The 26893-nt window shown below is 34.2% G+C and overlaps 1 protein-coding gene across 1 annotated transcript in view; it reads left to right on the top strand.

The window, feature by feature from the left end:
* Positions 1-20720, top strand: part of LOC145666011 (uncharacterized) — a 65015-nt gene extending 44295 nt beyond the window's left edge. The window contains exon 2 of the mRNA XM_081733128.1: positions 20549-20720. Within this exon, the coding sequence (XP_081589254.1) occupies positions 20549-20720 (172 nt within the window). The remainder of the gene's footprint in view (positions 1-20548) is intronic.
* Positions 20721-26893: the final 6173 nt, after the last annotated feature.

Raw genomic sequence — 26893 nt, 5'->3', positions numbered from 1 at the left:
AAGAAGTCGGTTGGAAAAGTGTTTGCAACCTTCTTCGACGGTAAGTATGGAGTCGTACTTATAAGTTACCTGCCCAAGGGTCAGATATTTAATGCAGCGTAATACAAAAGTGAAAGACAAATTGAAAGTGCAACGCCGAGAAAAATTGAAAAAAAAAAAAAAACTGTGTCTTCAGAGCAATGTGTCTGTTCATCGAGCACTGCAAACGCAAACGACATTACATGGTCTAGGCTTTCAATGTCTAGATCATCCTCCTTAATCCCCAGATCTCTGTCAAGTTATTAAGTATTCTCCAAATTCAAACAACATTTGAAACAACGCCATTTTGGACCTGATAAGGAGGTGATCAGTGTTGTAAGGAACAGTGATGTATAGTGATGTAAGGAACAGTCAACAGAATTTTTTTAACTGGCCTGCAACGGGGGGAGTATGTAGATAACTGTAAAATTGATCATTCTGGATTGGGCTACGATCTTTGCAGCAGCCCTCGTATATTATATATAAATATGTATTTTGTGTGTGTGTGTGAACTACATTAGTTAAATACATGCAACATTCGGATAAATATTTGTTTTTAATCTGTTTCTTTGAACAATCGATAAGAAATTGAAATGCAGCAACTAAAAATGTAGGCAATGCATGCAAAGTACAACATATCGTATGAATTAAAATAAGAACTCTACGATGTCGTAATGCACGAGAGAAAGAAGTGAGACAGACCTATTTGATGATAAGAGAACTGTTGCTTGGAACAACACCGCATACACTGGAAATCTGAACAATTTTATGTACCATTAGAAATGTTTGCATGTTACCTACCAACCCTCTTTCTCAACTGAGCGCGACGAGCTGCAATATATTTATGAATGTTATATGTAGTCCACTATGTAAATGCACTTAATGTGCATGATAACCGTCTTTTGTTTGGACGCCGGGTTGAATGACAGTGTTTTCAACTCGTGGAAAGTTTTATGAGAGTATATTGTATATCTATATGAGGTAGCGATACAAGTTTGGCTTATTATTTAAGTTAAATGTTATTTCTTACACTATTTATGTAGCGAAAGGGACGATAAGTGCAAGAAATTATTAGAAGTACGTAAATATCCCACTCATGGATTCGCAGTATGGCTCCATTACCAGATGAAGCGATATGTATCTGTATTTAAAAAATGCAAGGAGTTTTTTTTTCTATATTTATGATTCGCTACTTAATGGGGAAAACTATCTTTTTCTTATTCTCGTGTTTTAGTAGTTGCATACTTTCTCATTTATTTCCCTTCTTGTCAAATTGTAGAGAGAGCATAGTGGCTCAGTGGCAGAGCGCTTACCTCTGGTTCTTGAGGTTTCTGGTTTGATCCACAGCAAAGTAAGTTTGTTGGAAGAACACCGTGTTCATGAGCTTTCTTATGATTCTTCCGTTTCCTCCCACAATCTCATTTCACCGATTCTTCTATCACCATTCACTTGCCTTAATCATCCTTCTTCCTAACGGGCATAATCGTGAAACGTTAAACTGAAGGATTTTTCGTTATAAAATAACAAACAAACACAGTTTTTATTTGATAATAATGTCAGTTTAAGATTAGCATTATGTTCTCTATTTACTGGGATGAATATATTTGTGAGAGCAAAAAGAACCTTTGGTGAACCAAGAAGATGGTGATAGTAATAGTTTAAATCAGAGAGCTTAATACCAATAATCATAGTTATATTAGATAAGTAAGAGAGAAGCGTGGTTATTGAGTAAAGGGCCTATTTGAATTAAAATACGAAAGACATTCACCACATATTTCCCGTGCGTAGCAGAACCTTAAATTTCTGTTCAGCTTTCAAATTGTTCTTTGTATACAAGGTTGGAGTTTTTCGTTATTATTAATTTATACAACATTTGCCGGGAATGTGAATATTTCTTAGCAAGGCAATTAGCAACACCTATTTACCTGAACTGATATAATGATATGTAAACAATAAATAAAGTTCCAGAGCTGTGTAAGTGCATATGCTTCTCTGAAGTGTTTGTATGTGTTTAAGACGCAATGTTTGTATACTTCGGGCGCAATATCATTTTCTTCGTCCGTCACATCTGCGAGTGGAATAACTTCCTTATTCGGAGAAGTAAATAACGGGGCTATTTGAGTCAATCGAAGTTTGAGGAAAGCATGAGACAGAAATTTTGTGTTTAAACAATGGCGCATCATAAGATATATGTAGGACAGCTTGTAAAGTGAACAATTTTTAAACTTCCTTGATTGATAACTTTCATAGTATGATGATTTTAGTTTTTAACTTACTAATGGGTACAAAACTACAGTAATTTCGATAAAATACTCTTCTCTAAAATATGTATTTTCAATTAGTTTTCATTCAGTAAGTTAGTACAAAACTTAGAAATTATTTGTCTTATAATACATCAATGATACATGTCATGTAACAAATAATACATCAATGATTCAAATGGCCCCTTCAGAGATGTATGTATGTTATGTTACAAACACAAGTCATTTTGCCTAAAATTAAAAAAAAAAAACAACTGTATACCTAAAGTTTTAATTAAGAAATTTGATAAGAACTGCTTAAAACATTACTTCAAAAATTAAGAAATATCTTTGCTGTCCATAGGGGTCCACCCAAAGGGGAGGCTCCACCCCAAATTTCCTCACTCAACACACATGTGTACACCTTCTCAATATAGCTATACTTGTTTAACAGGGAAATAATTGATTTAGCATGAAAATTTGGTCTTACACTTCATCTGTACTCTTTCTCTTATAAAAACAATCTAGTCCTATCATTTTTTTCTGAAAATATAGGTGGAAGTATTTTACAATTACTTATGGTCTTTTCGGGTGGAAAATAATACCCGTTCAATACTACATAGACGTAATGGCTTGAAGCATTGGATTCCCGCCCCCCAAACCTTCAACCTCTACCAACAAAAATTTCTGGGTGCTCGCCTGTCTCTAGACGATCCAGCTTGTGATTATTTGTGATTCGTACTGTCCGATCTAGTTTTTTTTTTTTTTTTTTTTAAAAGAAATCATATAACTTATTGGACGATTTACTTGACTTCTAACATCTTAATAAAATGTAACTTTGCTAAAGAGATGCTGTCATGTATCAAGGACTATTTCAAAAAGTAAATTTTTACTCTTCCATCCTAGGGCTACTGTCTCATATTTGTGTAATCATTTATCAGTAAACAATAAAATAAGTTTAAAACCAGCTTCCTAAGAATTAGACCCACATTTTACGTTAATGTTTTACTTATTATAAAATTGTATGTACTCAAACTGTACAATGTACATTATTTTATGTTTCCTGTAATTGAGACAGACATTATAAAGTTTATCTTCAAATGTGTAAAATATTTTGATTCTTGGACTTTATTTCTTCCCTAATAACAACGTATTTATAAAGCACTGGTCTGTACCAAGAACCCAGAAAATATAAATAAGAGGTTATTTTGATATAAACAATGTTTTAATGCTACGGATGGAGCAGGAAATGAAAATTATAGAGTTATGGTCTGTCCGTTTTTCTTATTTATCCAGTCTGCCCTTCCGTCACATTAGGCCGGATAATCGAGAGTCTACTGTATTAATTGTTTTTCGAAAAAAAAAATGTAAGATCATATTTACTGTTGGAGAAAATCGCCCGGCATAGTCTAATGGGTAGTGCTCTTAGTTCGCAATCGGGAAATCCCAACTAAGAATCCGATGACCGGCTATCCTGACTAAGGTTTTTTTTTCTAGAGTTATTTTTAGCGCTAAAACGCGAATGCGAGATTCGTATCTCTAAGTAATTATGGCTATAACGTTCTCCATTATACAATCTTTGCCTGCTATAATTAAATAATAAACTAATCAGTGAGCAAGACAAACTAATTTTATTATAAAACTAATACGTTGTGACAAGTGTTTATTTGGCAAAAGTTTCACAAAATGTTAATTTCATAATAAAAGTGGTTTGGTTTGCTCAGCTATTATTTCTTTACTTAATAATACTCGTAGTACCTGGCCGACTTTCTTCATATTCGTGATGACTCCAACATTTTTAGTCTAGCAAGCTGTACCTGGATTTTTTAAAGTTAAGACTATGTCACAGATGTTGCCAGCATAATAATTACTGGTGATGAATTTTTGGCTTATTAATATTATCTACATATCATCATTTAAGATGTGATACCTCGTATGACCAATTTTTGCGATTTTGAGATTTTGACATAAATCTGATCAGAACAACATAACCCACGTTCTAGCAAAAACTCGTACGTCACAAGAAATCGATTGCTGAGAAGCAGTAGACTAGAGTGTTGGGTTGCATGTCGATTATTGGCAATTTAAGGTAATACCTCGTATGGTAGCGAGTTCAATGTTTTATAGCCATTTGTGTTGTGATGAGAGCAGCTGCGTCAACGTTTGTTTAAAGGATTAGGCACTTTTTTTAGAATGTCTGAAATACGATAGGTGAAGTTTTTTTCGTTCCCTGAAAAAGTAAGCAATTGAACATACGAGGTATCACATCTTAAACGACGATATATCATATTCGGTTTTTGCAAATCCGTAAAAATCGATTTTAAAACTTGTTCTCACTCACAAGGAGACTTACGGAAGTGTTACTCACTGATTTGAATGAAACTTTGCATGCTTGTAGAATATCGAAAAATAATCGACACGTATATTTTTCTTTCTGCAATGGTGAAGATTTAATGGTAGAAACACCCTTTGAACATTAGGGGTGATCTCCAGGCATAGACAGAAAACAATTATTTAATATAGAAGAAAAGATACTGCCAGGGAGGTTTTAGGACAGCTGATTTAGAATATGACGTCAAAATTACAAAATTCGAAATGGAGGATCCAATATAATGATTACAATTATAAAATGTCTTCTGGTTTGAATTTCTCTGCACTTATCCAAGAACAATTATAGTCAGCAGCGTGTACTACGAGAAGGTTGCAGACCAATTTGAAATCCATGATTTGAAACCCCTTTATTTTAACGGAATGCTTGATTAAAGTGTGTCTCTACACCTCTCCCTATTCGGGGTGCTTATGTATAGTGAGCCTCTCGACTCTTACAAATTCAGAACTTCACATATCCTCAATTGTTATAATTATGAATTTATTGAGAAAACCCTTCACAGTAATGATATTTCGTAAAAAAAAAAAAAAAAAAAAAAAAGTGTGTGGTGCATAAACATTGTTTACACCAAGCTCACCTTATTACAGCTATAACTGTGACAAATCGCAAAATGCAGCACAATCTTCTTCCAAATAACTATATTTGAATCACGCATATCTAATAAGATTTGCAAATCTTTGAGAAAAGTGATTATGAACCAGTGATTTGGATCTGAGTTATATTATTACGGAGATGTAAATTATATTATAGTTGTAGAGGACAATATCAGTAAAATGTTTCAAGAAGTTTTTCCACGGCCTAAAGACTAACACACCAAGAGGATGAATCCTACCAGTTGTTAGTGCCGATGGATTCTATTTTGAGGTACCCTTTTGTTCTTAAAATAGGTTCAAAACTTGATTAATTGTGACCACTCCCCGAATCTTATAACAAAATGGACTTTGTAATAGACGCTGGAAGATAAACCTGTTGAAATCATAATCTCACAAGACCTAATGTTAATTTTCACGAATTTGATGCTTTCACAAGGACGTTTTCAGATTAAAAGAGGCTGTTTTGGACTATAGGGCCAAATGTTCTATTTTTTTCCTGCAAAATAATTAACAGTGGTGATTACAGAACACCATTTTTAGAAATTAAAGGCTGTATGATGTAGCTGTGAGTCATAGATTTATTCACTGGGTCACTCTTTCTACTGTTTGTATTTCTGTATACGCTATAGTGAGAGGTGCAGAAACTTAATTTAATTAACCATCCCACTAAAATGAGTACAGGAAGGTATTTCAAATTGGTCTGCAACCTCTTCGCAGTAATCTCTGCCAACTATAATTGTTCTTGCCTAACTGCAGAAAATTTCAAACCAGAAGGCATTTTATAATTGTAATCACTATATTGGATCCGCCATTTTGAATGTTGTAATTTTGACGTCAGATTCTGAATCAGCTGTCGTAACCCCGCCACCCTGGTAGTATGTGTTCTTCTAAATTAAATGGTTGTTTTCGGTCTGTGCTTAGAGACCACTCCTAACTTTCAAAAGGTGATTTCCGCCCTTAAATCTTCACCATTGCCAATATATATATATATATATATATATATATATATATATATATATATATATATCGATTATTTTTCGATGTTCTACACGTGCGCAAAATTTCATTCAAATCGGTGAAAGTCTCGTGGTCAGTTAGCTGTAACCCCTGTATGTTAGATGACCGTGCTTCGTTTATTGGTAAAGATGGTTTCATACAAGACAGGCTTATATCGACCTTAGAAATTAAAGGTTCGCCGAACCGAGTTTAAATCAATTTATCCCAAACATGTAAAGTGAAAGGACGTATGGTCCAGTTATTTAAAACTTAAATGGTCTGTGACGTCACAGTTTGTTGCTTCGCTTCTCTGATAACAACACGAAGAAGAGAAGAATCAAGTAGATAACAACCCAAGGTTGATTGAAAAAGGACAACGGTGACAGGTGTACTACACCTAGATGCAGTAACGTACGCAGGGTGTGGGTTTTGGAAGATTTATATCCCCTCCAAATCCCGACTTTTCTGTAAATCTGTATAATTTGATTTTGTAAGTTTTACTATACGTCAAGCATCGGCCTTCTGGAAATGACTGTTCTAAACCGAACAAAATGGATGGTATATTTTTCACGTCCCAATATAATTATATTCTACGTCTTGATGAATAGTCTCCACTGGTTTTTTTTTTTTTTTTTTTTTTTTTTTTTTTTTTTTTTTTTACAAGTAATGATAGACCTGATCTATCCTCTGATTGGTAGATATTTTTTGTTCTTTGTACTTCGTTTATACTTTGAGAACGATTCTAAGTTTGTACTTCTACCGTATCAAAGAACTTCCCGATTGGGGGGAGGGAATAGATTCGGGTGGAGACCGTACATAGTAGTGGGGATCGTGTTGTTGAACAGTGATGTACATGTCCTTTTCACTGTATATCATGGGGTGGTCGGGAGAGTATCGTGATTTTTTTGTCTGTTTGTTGGAGAGTCTTTCTAAAAAAAAATGGCGGGTTGTCGGTAGCAATACAACGTGAATTTCACGTCGGTTTCGTGCTTTTTATCAAAAATGGAGGCCAACAATTGAGAAACATTTTGTTCACAGTATATTGATTTAAAACGGCATAAAAATTGCTGTATTCTCTTTGGTTTAGAATTTAACATCGTAATTAAGGAGTGATCTTAATGTGAAAATAAAGGTTTGCATTTACTAATTTTGAAGAACTTAGTTGAACCTGATTCAAAAATATTTGCGGTTTTAGAAATGTACTTATTTAAACATTGAGTGCGCTGAAACAACTGTTTTAAATACACCTTTGTCAGTACTACAATACATAGTATTCGTACCTGTTCTTCAGGTACGATATATAGTATCTGTTCTTCAGGCAGTATTCAATTTGGTTGATTAATGCATCAATGTTTTTCACTTTTTCATAACTACACATATTTATGAGTCATTCCCCCTCCCTTTTACATGCAATTGAATAGGTCCCTAGAGTCAAAAGCGAAAGAATGTCTGTTGTACAAACCAAAATAAAAAATTTGGCACCAATTAGAACATAAAACTTTTGTTCAATGTCCTTTAAGTTGTATGCGCAAAAATGTCAGCAGCAACAACCGGTAACCAGCCCAAACAGCATCTAACAATAATAAGCCGTGTGACCGGTTAGATTCCAGCTTGTTCACTAGCACAATGAATTATTTAAATCAATTCAATATATGAAAGGAAAGCAACTAAATAAAATTAATCCTCCCATACTAAGGATCACTGATTTGATCTCAGTCTACTGTATGTGTGCTTTCGTGGTGGATGCCAACATGTTCGTGGCTAACATATATGATTAGTGTATATGTCTTCAGCATAGGAGGTCCTCGTTCTGTTCTTGGTGAGAGTTCATATGGATAGGTTCTCACGTTAGGCTCTAGATCCTCGTCGCATATAGCCCCAGTGCTGAAACAGATCCAATTTAATCTTTCATTTTCTTAGCATACATCTATGAACTATCTATCTTAACCGATAGAGCACAATTACAAGATATTAAATTTAAAAAAAAGCATATTAATTCATTTCTATAAGCAACAGTAACTTTAAATCAAACAAATGTTTTGTTCTGCAGAATTTACTATCTTGCAACTAAGAATAAATAAGTTCCTTGTTGCTACATGCAGATGTAGTTTTCATCTATTTTTCTTATTTTTCTGACAAAAAAAATTGCTTTCAAGTGTTTAGTGCCCCTTATACTAAACGAAACTTATGAATATCTAAACAAAAAGTGAACTTGTTTCTCATTAAATGAACGTAGTATAGAGTAATGACATTCACACCACAAAGTTTCTATTAAAAGACATCTGCTTCTTTAATGAATATTTTTCTCATAATTACGTGTTATCAGGAATATATTAATGAGAAAAGAACTCTTACCTTTTCTTCTTTCGAAAACAAAAGGAGTTTTTAAAAAGTTAGCAACACTTATCGTTCTTTAAGGTTTCTTTGTCATGCTTAAGCATGCGATATGGGCGTGCATAATCTCCAAGGCGTTTTATAAGACGACCATGAATCTATTACAATATTGCTTGGCTATGTACGTAGTAGCGTGAGAGGTGACCTCATTTCCTTTCTAATCAGTGTTTTCTTGTTGATCAAATCACTGTTGTTCTTTTTTTATTTTATTTTTTTAACGGATAATAAAACAAAACAATAAAATGACAATGAAAACGTAAAATGCGAAAAATTTTATACACGACATAATTCACTAGACACGCAAACAGTAGCTTGGCTGCCATTTTGAACATGAGTCAGTTCACAATGCCCTTGTAATATACATAGGTTGCGTAGTATACATACACATCATGATGTACACTGATGTTTGATGCAATCATTAATATGTACGTGTATTTCCAGCGCTCCTCGAAATATGTGCAGTGAAACTGCACTTATCCGGATTAATGAGCTTATTATCCGGATTAATGACACATAAATGGGATATGCAGAAATTCGGATAATTCGGGAAATCAGCAAAGTGAGTTTATGTTAACAGATTTAAAAGATCTCTAAAACTGTTCTTGTTTAATAAAAAGGTTGATCTAATACAGTGATCGCTAGATTTATGGACCCTCTGAGCCGGAGAATACCAACTTCTTTTTTTTTTTTTTTTTTTTTTTTTTTTTTAATGTTACATTTGTTTATTGTCTATAAACTTACATTACTAGTTAATATAAAATCAGACTATGCAAGTTAGCAAATGTCTAATATATACATGAAAAACATAACGTGCATAACCCCAAGCGTATACAATCAACTGTGATATGAGGCTGGCAATGACAGTTGCGAGGAAGAAACAAGCAGTTATAGTCGTTAATGCCCCCTGTCGTTAGCGTCAGCCCACTGGAGGAATCAAGCTTAGCGAAACGGTGCGTCAACGTGATATACCGAAACTGTCCACGCGTGCTCCTAGTAGCTCGATTGACGGCTTGGCGATCACTGGTCTAATATATATGTTGAAAATAAGGTTATTTTTACTACAAGTAATTAGAAAAATACAGAAAAATTCAATTAAATAAAATTTTAACATTAATTTCAATAGGAAATTGTGTTTTTATGAACAAATGCATATGAAGTTTGTATTTCATTTATTATTTTTTTTAGAAAATGTGAATCCTAATTTTTAATTTCCTGCTATCGATCCGAATACTTACTGATCCGGATGACTGAAGTTCGAATAATTAAAAGTTCCTGTATTGCAATATTATTTATGTGGTTGCGAAATTATTGTGTATATAACGTTTCTTTAATGAATGTGAGGTGATTTTTTTTTTTACAAGAATTTGAGTTGAGTTGATTTTGAGTTTAACGTTCCTTTCAGCAGCGAGGCTATATGAGACGGGACCTACTGATTAACGTGGAATCCGAACCACATGAGCTCGTGCCGGGAATCGAACCCGGGTCTCCCACGCCAAGTGCGCGTACGCTAACTGCTTAGCCATGAAGGAGCTCTAACAAGAATTTGAGTAAAAGTTTACTGTACAGTGGTGAATGTTGGGGATTCTTACTTACGAAATCATGTAATCTGAAGATATTTGTTAAAGCTAGTTCAAGGAAAAGCATTCAGGCAATTATGCTTCGTTCAGAAATTTGTAATTCTGAATACTTCTACTTAACAGTTTATTTAATTTTTGCTTGAATAGGAGGTGCAAAACTAATGTTCAACGTGAGATTAAAATTATCGTTTTCCCCCAGGAATCAATCTAAAGGTTTATGCAGAACAATCAGTTCCTTCCTAACCAGGAGAAAAGTCACGTGAGTACTTTAACTTAATGCATTCTAAAGACTAATATCTACACGCAATATATTTTACATTAAAGTTTCATTGGTATTGAACGTTTGTGACCATTTTCATACTAAAATTCATCTATATGCTTCTTGGTTAGCACAAAAAATGAAATCGATTACGTAAAAAACAGTCAAGGAAAAATAAAACAGAGGAATGCAATGAGTAGTTGTACATTACACCGCAAAAAAATACAGAAAACTAGATACAGTAGGACACTGTACACATTACCGATACTCTTTGAACACCTCCAGATGACACATATTCATCCCTTGTAGATACTGTGTTATCCAAGTATGTCCCAGATGTCTGTACAAATTGTGCAAAATGTATGTCGTCACTTTGTTTTCGAACTTTTTGCCGAATGTCATACTAGATACTGTTTTTACAGAAGAAACGCTTTTGGACACTCTAAGCACACTTTGTAAACACTATCTCATCAATTTCCTCCTCAACATCTGTACTAAAAGTGTTTCAATGGTGTTTTATTTTTCACAGTGTAGTGACTTCAGAAAATGAGTCCCCACATATGTGAGGTAATTTTCTCTAAATGAGTTGAATCAGCTTGAAATAATGGAATGAATTAAGGATGATATGAAATAATTTCCCTGTAGTGAGTCAAGACCAATGTGAGGTAATATTTCTCAAATGAATTAAGACCTATATGAGGCAATTTCCCTGAAATTACATACACTTAATATGAGGTAGTTTCCCTTAAATGAGTGAACATTGCTGTATGGAAATTTTCCTGAAATCAGTCAAGGTTAATATAAGGTAATCTAGCTCAAACGAATCAAAGCTGTTGCGAGGTAATTTCCTGAAATAAGTGAAGATGTGAGATAGTTTCTCTTAAATTTCTCACAAATAGCAGATAATGTTTGCTCCCCAGGAACAAAATAAGCTACAACTGGTGATAGTTATTCCTAGATTATTCGTATTCGCTAACATAGCTAAAGCTACATTGGGAAAAGATTAACAAGAAAACAATCTTTCCAAACACCAAAATTTAGTTAATATGAATTACTATATTACTATTATGTTATTTCTTAGACTGGAAAGACTCTTAAGTCCCCTCGCTGTGCCACCGGTTGCACTCATTTTTGAATAGTTAATGAAAACAAAAGACGAGGAAATGACCTCATTTTACATTGAAAACCAGGAGTTTTACATAACTTATATGTGGATTGCGGGATCTATGACAACTATATCCTAAAATAATTTCAATTTGTTGCCACGATATTTACACAATTTCTCACAAGCAGAAATAGGTTGTTCTCTCCTGTATCTTTGAATTTTACCTACGAAATTACGTACAGTATTTCTCCATTATCTCAATACATCTCATTGGCGGAAGTCACTTCACAGAACTCAAAATCTGTGAGCAATTACCCCCCGCTCTCCCCAAGTGACGCCCTTGGTTGAGTTGTCAGTGTGAATAATATGAATCTACAGCTTAATATGGGAGAGTGATTAAAATTGGAGTACTCTACCAGTTCTCCTGAATACTTTATTTCGTACATTGCCTAACTCTTCTCAGGTATTATTAACAATGCAAAGTATGCAATATGAAGTATTTCCCACTTTGCCCAGAGGTTTTAGACATTGTATATGATGTCTAGGTATTGTTAACAATACTTGGTTTCCTACTTGCCGGTAACATACAGTATACACTGTTTTGCTATGTATAGTACATATTTAATGTTTACTTGTAAAATATTCTATCTAGTGGGATTTTGTCCTAACCTCGGTGATGCTCTCACCCCTGGTATGAGGGGTCCCTAGTTCGATCCCAGGCCATACAAGTTTGTGGTGAACAACATCGTGTTCTTTAGTTTTCTAGCGATTCTGACGATTCCTTTCATTATAATTATTCACTTTCATTAATGATCCATCTCCCTTAGCTTATAAAGCATATTCGTAGGATATAAAACTAGACATCTAATTTCATTTAGTAATCAGCCAATTGTAACTAGTTTGTTATCATTACTGTGTTACCATATCTATTTATTTGTTGGTTTAAATTAACTCGTGTGTTCAAAACACTTCAGTCGATCTGTAAATGTTCACATGGACTAATTTACGAATATGTTCCATTGGTTAAAGAAAACGAAGTAACACCGAAGATATTATTGTAAAATAATATTGTTAATGTGTAAAATAGTTCGATAATATCACTGGGAAATTCTCAGAAAGGTCGTGGATATGATTATCATCTTAAGTTTGGCATCCTAGTGTTGAATTCAGTCGAGAGTTTTTTCCTTGAGGAATTTTCTAATGGATAAATTTCATCATGTTCTAGAAGTTGGATTCCAGCAATTAGCGTTCTACTATCAAATCACTGTGCTTTTATATCGTTGATTTTTCTTAAGAATGAATAATATACGCTTCGTACGGTGGGTTGGGTACACAGACACGGAGACATTAATTCGTGTAGTAATTCAGGTTGTAAACAATATCCACTTACGTAAAGATATTAAATAAAATTACTATGACAACTGACTTCGTGTGTTCATATGTGTAGCATGCATTACAACTTTTGAAAAAGAACTGAAAAATTTGGTACTGCTAAGGAAAGTAACACTAGTGGTTTAGTAAATACTATGTATCCATTGATTTTATTACTAAGTAATACTTCAGAAGCGTATGTTACATACTTTGTTGTATAATCTTAGCAAATTAGTATACTATAACCTTGTTCTTAGATATTCGAGTATATTTAATTACAGTAGGAACCGTCTCATCCGCCCTCTGCTGGTCCGCCACTCTGGTTGATCCAACCGTCCTCGAGCCGAACTTGTCCTGACTCTTCGGTGACTTATGAGACCTATTGTCGTTTACTACCATCGCGGCATTGATTGTTTACATGCTGTTACATCCGCTTTATTACTCCGTCATCATTTGTGTCGTTTCTTTCGTTAGGGGTGTTTTCTGTACTGTACTGAGCAGTTCTTATTGCTTACTGTTTGCTTTTACTGTAGAGAACAGTACACTCACTTTTGACTTCAGAGATTCTTTACTTTACGGATTATAAGGGTTCTACTGTAACTAATTATAAGCAAAAAAGTTTAAAAAATAAGTTCTGTTACATTTTCATTCTTCGTTTTATCAGCAACATCTTTAGACATTTGAATAAAAATGCATCGTATCTTTCTCTATCCGGTTTCCCTACTGAGCTGCAAAGACAGTTTCCTCTGAACCGACAGATAAGGTACAATCCGCGGCAAAAAACCTGCAACATGAGGATGTAAGTTTATTGTGAAACTACACCTAACAGCACAGGGAATGAACATAACGTCTAAGTGGAACAAATCACGCCAGGATAAACCTCGGCCTCCTCCCGTGCACACTTACTTTGGAGCAAAAGACTTCGTCATTTCACAATAAACTTATATGCTCATGTTGCAGGTTTTTTGCCGCGGATTGTACAAACATGACGATGATTATTTTAAGCGCATGAATAAAAGACTTAAATTCAATCGCAAATATCGACTAGTTAGAATCAATACATGAGCGAAAGGAAGCGTTTTTTATAATCAGCTAGCTCTGAAGTATTTTATAGCGCAAAAAATTATATCAGTGGAAATTAGGGTTGCCACATTTTAAAATTAGAAAAGCGGGGAGTTCTAAGCCGCAAGTACTGATGTGAACTAGAGCACTACAAATACTGACTTGAGATCCTCCGGATCATTCTTTTTAAGTGACACCTACAAAAAAGTGATATATGGCAGATATTGTTCATACGGTTTCCTCTCTAAGAAACACAAAATAATTTATATGAAGTCATGAATAATTCAAGTATGTTTGTTACAACATCCACAAACGAATATTCATTCGTGCAGAACTCTCAGTAGATACATTACATTAAAAACACATCAACTACACAAGGAAACCCATTGTGCATTAGAGCAAATCTCTTATTAGCAAACGGCTCTGCGCACGCGCACTGTAGCTCACAGTTTGAACCTGAACGCGAGTCGAAATGTAACTCAATCGCGATTAAGATTGACATAGAGATGTAGCGGTTTACGTTGAATATAACAACACTTTATCAACAAAGTCGTCTTAGATTTTTTTTCAATCCAAAAAAGCGGGTGGGTTTTTGTAATTAAGAGATGATTAAGTGGGGGATGAATGTAGGACCTGAAAACCGGGTGGTACCTTTTAAAATCGGGTAATATGGCAACCTTAGTGGAAATGCCCATTGTAGATTTTGACCATTTCCAGTTTGAATGGACAGATAAATGTAAAGATGGAACGCTCAATCTGTATCAGAATATAGTTTCTTCCTATCTCTTACATTTTATCTCCTATGACAATTAATATTGAAATCACATTTCTGGCACTTCCGATTTTAGTAGTGACAAGAGCACAAATGGGTCCTATTCTTGGGACACTAATTTCATATCAAAAACACTACTAGTTATCTTTAACCGTTTTTTGTTATATGACAATCAATGTGGAAACTGGTAGATTCCTACCATTGGGACTCTGATTCCGTATCATGGAAACATTTTTAGCCATGTCTTCTCGTTTTTGCTTTGATATCTGTCAACAGATAACCGGATGGACTAACATAGTCATTACAAGACTTTGATATCAGTGCATAACATACTGTACTGTAGTTTGGAAGCCTAATAATAATAATTTGCATTTCCAGATTCAATTTGATTAATCTTGTGTTCACTGATTGCGGTTAATTAAGGATAACATCTGTTATTATGTAATTTTGCAATTGTAATCTAGAAACCACGTCCACTTTAAATGTCTCCAATTATTCAGTAAATAATAATTTATGAGAACAAACATCCTATTTTCTAACAAAAGTTTAGAAGTTATGAGATTAATCATGCTGGTAACACAAGAACCATCTGTTGAGCACAAAATACATGTTCCAACACGAAACCAACCATCATTTGTTACGTGTAACAACAATTAAATAAACCGTATTTGGCAGTAATCACATGATGTACAACAATTAAACAACATGACAATGTTTAGTCAAAAATAACACGAGATTTTAATTGGACAAATGACAAATATGTAGAGTGGCTCGTTTGACATATTTCTCTCCCGTTCTTCCATCTCTTTTCCATTTGATCATTTATAAAAATCCTTTCTACTCTATCCCTGTCCTCTCAATAGCTAATGACGCCAACTCAGAAAGGATGACATTTTCTTAACATTTTCCAGTTTGGGACCACTTTGAAAAGTAATACATTTCAAGAAACCTACAAGTAATTAGCTAAAAAAAATCCTATGTTATTCCAGAAAAAAATCAAATATCTTATACTTACGCAATAAGTGTAACTGACGGGCACCTCTCCCTCTCTCTCTGCCTTTTCTTTTCCTTTCATATTCTAATGAGGTTGTGCTCAATTTCAATGATTTACTCGTAAGTCGTATTTTTTAAAATCGTTTACTCTATGATTTCCACTTAAATCCAAAAATATTGTTTCGCCCACAAAGTTACTATGCTCTTGAACCACCCAATAATCTCGATCAAATTTTCAACATAGATGAGGTTCACGCCTGAAATCATTTCAGTTTTACGGTAGAACTTAGGGTCGGGAGGGGGATATATATATTTCCACATAGATTATGTTTGGGCATGGGATGTTTCTTTTAATCATTTCACTTTGACGCTGCAACGTAAGGAAGGGAAAGGAGGGAAATATATAAAAATGATCGAAAATGACCGATATTAGTGTTGAAAACATAGTTTTCGGGGTCGCTCAGACGAACATATAATAATGAAGAGCATTGTGAGCTACTCAATGTTTCAACCCAAATTTCAGATTATTCGCTTTCATTATAGCTCCCAGCAGGCACTTAGCCAAGATTTCCTGAAGGGGAAGGGGTCAGTGACATGAAATACTGTCATCATCACACCAGGGGCTCGATCATTCTAAACTATTTTACTGAAACATATATTGGTTAGTTTAGCCAGGATTTCGTAACGGGGGAAGGGGGGGGGGCATGATATGAAATTCTGAAGGCTCAGGAGCTTGATCAATGTAAATTACTTTACTATCAACATATATTGGTTTGTCAGGATATGTTGGTAAGTATTTTAATAACAATAATGAAGAAATCTCGAGTAATAAAAGAATAAAAAAAGTATTGGGAAATATTTTACAATATTTAAGTTCCTTTCTTGGTTCATTCAAATATAACAATTTTCCTTTCATTTTGATCTCAACTATTATGAAAAGTACATATTCACTATTATAAAAAGTACATACTCAATAACGTCTTGTAAAATATTTTACAATATCTGCGTTTCTTTTTCTGTTGAATCAAATGCTAATAGAACTCCTTTTCCATATAAGTTTTTATTATTCCGTCAACTACTGTCGGTTCCAAATGACAGGTTAAAGGAGCAGTAGAAAATTGTTTTTGAAATAACATGTTTGATTCTGCAAGAATGCGATGACGAAAAATTATGATAAAAAATGTCCACACTGTTACTCAACGGCACTATGCTTGAAATCTCCCTGACTAGTATTGAGAAATTCTGAGAATTCTGTAACTTTTCTAGAAATTTCCAATGAGTATACGAGCACAGAAATGATTTTAAAACACTGTGCTATTTACACATTTATATATATATTTGCGTATATTCATTGGAGACATCTGAAGTTCAGGTACATCTTGAACACTCTTAGGACAGTTATTATTAACCACTGTTAGGAGATATTCTAAACATTTTTTGGCTACTAATTGAATATGTTAAACAATGATCAAAATAAAATAGTCTTTAGTAGGAGATGTGCAAACATTTTTTTAGTGTGATGGCTGCTACCTTAGTTTGCGATTGCATAGTTGTGCAACCGTGTATTTTTTAATCAAAATGAAAGTGTTTGATGTCTTAAGAGTATTGTTTGGGTAAATGTAAGACTACTCTTTAAAGCAAGATTATATTGATTCTGTTTTAAAAAAAATAAAATTCAAAAAGAGTAGTTTACTTTTATAGTTGTATATAAGCAACATCCAGTAATATTGACCATATAGCAGAGAACCTTCTAACTCTTAACATGGAAAAGTACATTTATACGCGCATTACTCCTTCTTCTCGTATTGTTAACAAGTGTTTCAAGTCACTTCACAATCACTCCAGCAGTTCGTCTCCATAGCAGTGTTTGTAGTTTAAGGGAAATTTTCGTAATCTAGGGAAATTACGTGGGTTAACTTACCAAAAAGGAAAAAAAAGGATTTTTTTGATAAAACTTGAAAATTTAGGGAAATTCTCGCGCTGACTGATTGACCAATATAAATGCTTAACATTTTTGATTTTTTAGAAGTAAACCAATACAATGGCAATATAATATTAATTTATTCATATGTATGTATGTATGTTCAAAGTAGCATAACTTGAGCCTAATTCTGGATGGATGTATTTATTTGTATTTTGTGCTAATAAAATAGAAGCAAAAACTTGGTTGAACAAAAAATGTGGATAGTACTTCCTGTAATGTAGCTAAATTAAGCTTATCACTTAACTTCTGTCATGGAAATTGACTCATCGAACTAGGGAAATATTGATAAGAAAAGGGAAATTATTGTGTCATTTGAGGGAATTTTTCTTAAGGAAACCTACGAACACTACTCCATAGTGGTCACGAATTTATCCACTGAGCGGCACTTGACTCTACTCGTTTCTTTTTATCCCTTGTAAACAAGTGATGGAAGAGTGACAGTTACTTTATGCCTTGTAGTATTGTTGTACTTAATTTTAAATACTGTTTAAACTTACATTTATCAGCAATCTTGTAATTATTACAGTTTTTATAGTGAATTCATTAGATGTAGGCAGCCAAGTAGATGTGATTTATATTGACTTTGTAAAAGCTTTTGATGAAGTTAATCATAACATATTGCTAGAAAAATTAAAGCTTTTCCACTTTTCTCCGTCCCTGATTAAATTCTTCTCATCATACCTATCTAATCGTAAACAATCCGTTCTTTTTAATGCATACAAATCTAAAGAATATATTATATCAGGGTTCAAATTAGGACCATTGTTATTTCTCTTGTTTATTAATGACTTACTTGACTGTATTCCTGACCATGAAAAATTACTATATGCCGATTATCTAAAAATATATGCTAAAATCAATTCTCTGGACGACAACATAAAGCTGCAGCAAGGTCTAGATCATATTGGTAACTGGTGCTCTTCGAATCAACTCGGGGTCAATGCAAGCAAGTGCAAAGTATTATCATACACTAGGAGCAAATCACTTCGTCACTTTGATTATGAAATTAATAAATATATAGTAAATAGGCATGATTCAGTTAAAGATCTTGGTGTTACGTTTGATGCTAAGTTAACGTTTGACAGTCACATTGTAAATATAACAAGTGAAGCATTCAAGCTATTAGGATTCATAATTAGAACGGGAAAATAATTTAAGAACTGTTCAACATTACAGAAGTTGTACAAAGCATATGTTCGCTAAAAGTTAGAGTATGCTTCTACTATTTGGAATCCGACTCACATAAAACATCGTAAGCAATTAGAAAGAATACAGACATTTTTTTTTACAAATTTCTAACATATAAAGAAACTCACATTTATCCTACTTATGACAGCTGTAAAACCATACTTGCTAACTTTCTTCTTCCTACAATAGAACAAAGGCGACATATGATTGATTTATTATTCATTCAAAAAGTAACGCAAAATATTTTGGATTGTCCTGATTTAGTTTCTTTATTGAATTTTCATGTCCCCACATTAAAAGTACGTAGAAACATTGGTCTTTATTACTGCAAAAAATCAAGAACTAATATAATAATGAAATCACCAATCTGGAGGACAACAGCTTTGTATAATAGAATGTGTTCAAATAACAATGAATTTGATATATGTGATATGTCGCCTAAGAAATTTAGAAATGCCATTATCATGAGTTATCAAGAGTTATGAACTCAAGTTATGTTATCAAGAGTTATGAACATATAAATTTACAACAGTGTAATTGGACTATAGCCTGTTGTGTTGACAATAAATAAATAAATAATAATTGTTCATTATGTTTGAAGAGTGACTTTTATAGTAATAAAATAATTTTTGTAAGTAACGACTCACTACTGTAATCTGTTAAATCCTAACAGTTCAGTGCGATACAATAATTCAACGATCCGCCAACATTCGCTCAGGGCTGGTAAGTTCATAATCGCTACCCTGGATTGTTATCACGTAGCTTACCCCCTAAATTTGTTTTTCGTATCAAAGTCCTACTTTAAAAGCGAGATGTATAATAGAACTGAAAATTATAGCAAACTAAATTTGGTTATATTTATAAGAAAACAATCATTTAAAGGAAACCGATCGGTTAGGAGCAAAGGAAAGTAAGTACTACATCATCAGGAAAAGTGAGTTTACAACATTAAGCATGTGTAGTTTAGGAAGAAACTTGATATAGAGAAAACAAATTGAAATCACACTCCTCTCTCTGACAAAATTTAAAGTACAAAACTCCAAATTGACAACACTATTCGTGTTATTTACACTCGAATGAAAAATGTTTGTCATGTCTACAACATGGTCGCGTAGCATGTATGAGGGCATGAACACAAATCAACATAGCTGATTAACTATTTAGCACGCGCTAAAGCAACTCGTTTTGGCCAGCTTTAAGGTATACCACGAAATATTTAGTAATGTTTACTGAAATTACACATTCAGTGTGAAGGCTCCAGTGATGTGAATATTTGCATTGAGCAACATCCTCATGTGCCCCACGCCCACAACTTACGAAATTGTGTGATGATCTTATATGTTTGTCTTCTCAAAATATGTAGCTATTAATACTTTATGTCTTTTCATAAATTGTTAGTAAATTTAAAATGTGTGTTTAATTTTCTTATTTACATGCTCAATAATTTATACAATGTATGTATTTATGCGTATGTGCGAGGGAGCATAAAGTTTTAATTATCACGAAGAAGTTATTAAGATATGTTGAAATTTTGTTAGTGTTATGTTTGGTTCTTATGTGCATGATGTTAAGGAAATTAGCTCCTAATGATTGTTATTTTTTAACAGGGTGTGTCAAAAATTACCAAAGTGCAAGATGGGTAAGAAGCGAGCATGGCGTGACCTTTCACAACAGATGCTGACGCTGTTAGAAGAGGATGAAGAGGATTTTTCCGGGCATCTGGTAACCATGGATGAAACGTGGACGTATATCAGTATGATCCGGAGACCAAAACCATGAGGATGCAGTGAAAGCACGTCGATTCTCCCCTCCCAAAAAGGCAAAAGTCAGGGGGGGAAATCATGCTGTCTGTTTTTTGGTCTGGTTTTAAAACTTTACATTAGATAACCACTTTCAAAGCAGGACTGAGAGAAATTGTGTTGATAAATAACAAGGTTATCTAATTCATGAGTGGTCACCAAAGATGACACAAAGTACATCATTGAAATTTATGAAGGGAATTCATGAAGTATTTAAGCCACTCAATAGATAAAATCTGTATAAAGCAGAGCCGGATCCAGGACGGACTTCTGGGAGGGGGGCGGTGGGTTGTAATACTGCTACTTTTAAGAGCTCCAAACTCTGGGATGGGTTTTATTTATATATAAAATAAGAAAGTTTCCTCTTCGGGGGGGGACGATTGCCACAATTGCCCCCTGGATCCGCCCCTGGTATAAAGAGGGTATAATTTAAACAAAAAGAAAGTACTACTGTGATAATATATATCACATGAAGAAGTTTGGTTTATCATTGTATACAACGTGAGAATTAAAGTTTATTTTTTTCTTAACGGCTCAAGAATGCATTTTCTCCCATCTTCCATTGCCTATTGAAAAACTTGAGTGTTGTCATGACAACCAAATTTTATGACATTTAAGGCTTACTAATGTATATTTTCTCAATTACTGGTAATATATTAAAGCCAGAAGTGGTAGTAGATTTCTATCACTTCCGGTTTTAGTAGGGAGATTAGGGTGGAGATGGAATACTTGGCACACTTAATTGGCTGTAGAAACCGCTTCGCGCTATCTATTACCGTTTTTACTCTATAGCGGTCAACGTTGAAACCGGAAGTGGTCGAAAGTTTCTGGCTATACATTATCGTTTTTACTCTATGTAGATCAATATTGAAACCGGAAGTTTTAGTGGATTTCTATCACTTCCGGTTTTAGCAGAGAGTAAAGGATTAAGACTCAATAAATTTTTGAGAGCCTTAATAGATTGCAGGAAACTGTCTGTTGCTATCAATTGCCGTTTTTGCTCAACACTAATAGTGTAATTTCAACCACTTCCGGTTTGCTCAGTAGTGTAATTTCTAGCACTTCTGCTTTTAACATCAACCACCATCAACAAACCCGATTGCTAACTTGTGATCTTGTACATCCTGGTCAAAATTAATGGTAATCCATCAAAAAGTTTTTGATACTTTGTGTCTCCTAGAGGTACAGACACATGAATAGACAGGGTAAATACTGTATATAAAGGAGATTTCGGACAATCAACTACTTAAAAATAAGGTTTTAACTTTAATCAAGGCTTGTCTATACAGAAGGAGCATTGGAATCCATAGCAATTAGAAAATTTAATAGTGATTTTGTGAGGGCAGAAAATAAAGAGAGTTTTCTTTTCTTTTTATTTTGTAAAGTACCTTAGTGAAATGGGCACCCATGCCTAATTAACAGATTTCACATTTAAGCTAGCTGCCTACAGTATATATAGATGATAAGGATTTGACTTACATTAGCAACTTAATACTCATATATATCTGTATCATACTCATGACGTTTCTGTGCTCTTTGCGGAATAATCACAGGGCGACTTTTGGATCAAATATTGTCCCATGACAGGCAGATACAATCCTACCATTGAAATCTAAGGAAAATCCTATATTTTTTTCCCATTACTTTTAAAGTTTTAACTGAAAACCTCAATGTTCTCCGACAGGTATAGGACCTATGGGAATTCATTATACTTTGTGTCATATATATATATAAAGCATATCATATCCAAGGGACTTCGTTTTCAAACGTCCCATAGGTCCTATAGCTGTCGGAGAACATTGAGGCTTTCAGTTAAAACTTTAAAAGTAATGGAAAAATCTATTCCTTAGATTTCCCTTAGATTTCAATGGTAGGGTTGTATCTGTCTGTCATGGGACAATAACTGATCCAAAAGTCGCCCTGTGATTATTCCGCAAAGAGCACAGAAACGTCCCACAGGACTTATGCAGGAAGTCATTTTCTAGGATATAAGCGGACACTTGGATTTCCATTGGTTACTATGGGCACCAACTTGCGAGAATGCGATTACCATGGGTATTCTGATTGATTCTTCAGGTCCAAAAGGTTTTGCAGCTAGTTATCAGTTTTCAGTTGTTTATTTGTTTTTAAAATATAATGGAAACTTATATAATGCTAACTAAAATTTTAAATTCTGAACGTAACTAACATTCAGGTAAAATAAATAAAAATAATTTCTAACTTTGATTATATTTTAATAGCTCACAGAAAGATGATATCGATGAACCCTCGTAGAACTATGTACTTTCTCCAATGAAAATTATATACCTAGGTATACATCTACAAATAACTTATAATCACATATATGATTATAGATGTTATCTTTGTTTGCTACCGGTCCATTTTTTCATATAGTTCAATCAAAAAGACCATGTATTATGTTTTAGCATTTATGCAGTAATAGGAACAAAATGCCTCACAAAATTAAATTGTCTTTGTCCTGCTTCAACAGGAAAAGAAGAGAGAAACAATTAGCGTATACTGAAATGTATGTCATATGAGTATAGCAATTAACTCTGAATTAATGAATCACATTTATGTACGTCGATAGATTGTTATCTGTACTTTTAGTAAATGAATGCAGAGTAGTAGAAATTTTCGGGGACAGCGTAGATTCCAGTTCCAACCAAACACCTAAACTAACCCACATATTGACTCTGGTTTTAACTGCGTTGCGGTAAATCGGCAAGGGAAAATTCTAGCGCAGAAACTAGTAAATCAACAGACCAAAACGGCCATGAGGGAATTACTCCTCCCCCACCTCTTTTTCCTCCTCTTCCTCCTCAACAGAGACAGACAATAGAGTGTGTGGGGTAGTAGTGGAACAGAGAGGAAGACCATATGACGTCTATTACACACGGCTAATTTCCACGTTCTAGCTACTGATCCTCATGTTCCGAGTGTTTGCACTTCCAATTCAGGTTATCAGTATTAGCTTGACCTAACGGTATGTTTTTTCGCGGTTATTTCTACACTTCTAATGTAAAAAGAACTTAAGTATTAGAAACTGCCTCTATTAACTGTTAAGTTTGTGTTTAACACCAACAAAGTTTTTTCTTCTACTTCCTTTGTTTAAATGCAAATTTGCCAGATCCAGTTCCATATTTAATCCCAGAAAATGAATCGATGGATGCTTGGCTTTTCCACCTATTTCATCGAGTGTGAATGTCTCGTATTCGATTCTTCCCACTATCATTTCTCGCTAAACAGTTTTTTCCTGTTTCATTGTCCCTAATTCTATACTAATGAAAGTAGTGAACAATGACTCAAATATTAGAGAGGGCAAGAGATAAAAAGCAATTTCAGTCGAAGTAAAGTTAAATACAAAATAAAAGAAATTATAATTTAAGAGCGTTTATATTTAGTGAGCGGGAAGAATCTCTGCTGTTTAAGTAGATTATGAAATAGGGAAATGAACTAAATTGTACAACTACAGTAGGATTTAAAATTACCCTCGAATATTAGTACATTATACATAATATCAATTCTAATTAAACGCCTTATGCACTAAGACACGTATATACAATGCGCACTTTTTGGATTAGCTTGCCTGAAATATCCCTTATCTAGAACAGTGAGATTAAATATTAAAACATTCTTTCTAAAGTATCGTTACTAATAGAGGAAAACCTTTTGTAGGTGTAATAATTTTCCACAAAATTTCGTTGTTCTAAGATAACTTGAATATAATTATTGCCATGTACCTAGGTATAATTTTTGATGATGCATTCAGGATTCTTATTAGAGAGAACTGCTGCAATCTGAAATAACACACACACACACACACACATATATATATGTGTGTGTGTGTGTGTGTGTGTGTCAGTCTATGTTCCTCCGTGTGTGGATTGAGGGGGTTAGCGCAACAGTGGTCTAACCCACATTTTTGAAAATGGAGAAAAATCAAGTGAAACTTAAACACACGTGTTTTTTTTTTTTTTTTTTTTGTACAATATATGTATGTACAATGTATTACACATTCAACCACTTATGCTTGCTTTTGTTATATTGTACAAAAAACCACATGTGTTTAAGTTTCACTGGATTTTTCTCCATTTTTAAAAATGTGGGTTAGACCACTGTTGCGCTAACCCACTCAATTCATCTCTCTGTTTTGCAATAAGTTTAGTAAAAACCATCTGACTTCAATTGAGGCTTAGTAAATAATTAATGCTTGGAACAAAAATTGAAATAATAGTAAAGAAGGGAGAGGATTTATCTTATTCAATGTATACAGATGTTCAATAATAATTTTAAAAACTCTAATGTTGACCAACCAGGGAGATCTTTTTTTTTTTTTTTTTTTTTTTGAAATTTAAGGATTACTTATATTATTAGAAAAATAGTTAGAGCCAAGAGAGTGAACTCATCTTTCAAAATGTTTTAACGATAATTTTCCTAAATTAGTTGTTTCTCTAAACCACTAACGGTAAGTTCCTTTGTGAAGCTTCCTAAAACTATCCGAAATGAAATGAAATCTTTAAGTTTTACGTCCCACGGATATGCCGGTTAGGCTAAAGGAGACGGTGATAATGAGAAATGTGTGAAATGGTGGAATGAAGAAAGTGGGAGGAAACGGAAGAACCCCGAGTAAACCCACGAGCACGGTGTTTGTCCACCACAAAGTTCACTTGGCGGGGGCTGGGATCGAACCCGGGATTAAAACTATCCGAGTTTGACGAAACATGGAGTGTATTTTCCTTGAAGCTTTCAGTAAGATTTATTATTAGAGTACGAAATCGGTTACGGACACTGGGGAACATTTATTCTGGTTCAATTCCCGGCGGGAGCTCATGTGGTTCGGATTCCACGTTAATCAGTAGGTCCACGTCTCATATAGCCTCGCTGCTGTAAAGGACGCTAAACTAAAATCAACTCAACTCAACATTTATTCTGCTTTTACAATGATGTTTCAGGATCGAGTTCCGTAAAATGTATCGATTTTAATGACCTCTTTTTCCTTTGAAACATAAGTATTACTAGTATATACAATATATCCCCTATACTCACTATATTACTGCTATATATACTATAGTAGTAATATAGTGAATAGGGGATATATGTATTGATCCCAGATTTGGGTACCCCACTCCAAAGGATCAAGATTAAGAAGATCCAGCAATTCAAATTTATTTTGGACATGCTCCAGTTTGCAAAATGGAAATCTTTCCTGTTGAAACCAACCTTCTCATTTAACACTATTTCTCACTTAATTTTGTTTATTTCTAGACTAATCGTTTTAGAACGATCCTGATAGTGTTAATTTTATATTTGATTCTACACATTAAATTAAGTTCTTTTGTGAACACCAAACGTGGGAACCAACGATTGAGTTTAAATGTCTACTATGGTCAGTGGCGGATCTAGAAGGTAAAAAACTGGGGGAGGGGCAGCCATAGTCCTGACTATGAAGGTATATCATTAGTTTGCCATAAACTTTCAAAATATATAAATAATAGATTCAATTATTTTTGTCATTCAAAAAATGGGAGCACAGGCCTCTGGCGCCGGGCTAGATCCTCCACTGACTATGGTGCTAAAAGTAGAAACACTTGGAAGTAACAGAAATTCCCCAGAGAATCAAAAATAACTTTTAACCTTAAAAAATATAACTTCCTACAACGCTAGATATATGGCTAGTTTTCACCACTGAAATTAAGCGATCTCTATCTTGCGAGAAAATAAAAAGGTATATTTTGAAGATGATGGAGAATGAGCTATTAATTGGGCTGATCCTTGGGTCAAACCATTATCCTGTAATAGCTACCGCAGAAGACGTGGGTGTGGTAGCAACAAGTGGAAATAGTAATAGTAATACTAATACTAATACTACTACTACTACTAATAATAATAATAATAATAATAATAAAGTTTTATTGAAGAACTTACTCATTTTATGATCGGGGAGCGGTGGCTCAGTGGTACAGCGTTCACCTCCGGTGCTTGGGGTCCTGGTTCGATATCAGCTCGCACCGTGTGGACTTTGTGGTGGACAAACACCGTGCTCGTGGGTTTTCTCGGGTTCTCCAGTTTTCTCCCACTTTCTTCATTCTACCATTTCATTCATTTCTCATCATTACCGTCTCCTTTAGCCTAACCGGTATAACCGTGGGA

This window comes from Thermobia domestica, chromosome 1 (genome assembly GCF_964235325.1).
Source record: "Thermobia domestica chromosome 1, izTheDome1.hap1.1, whole genome shotgun sequence".
Classification (NCBI taxonomy): domain Eukaryota; kingdom Metazoa; phylum Arthropoda; class Insecta; order Zygentoma; family Lepismatidae; genus Thermobia; species Thermobia domestica.
Note: the sequence above shows the minus strand (reverse complement) of the source record. Positions and strands in the feature narration are given on the sequence as shown.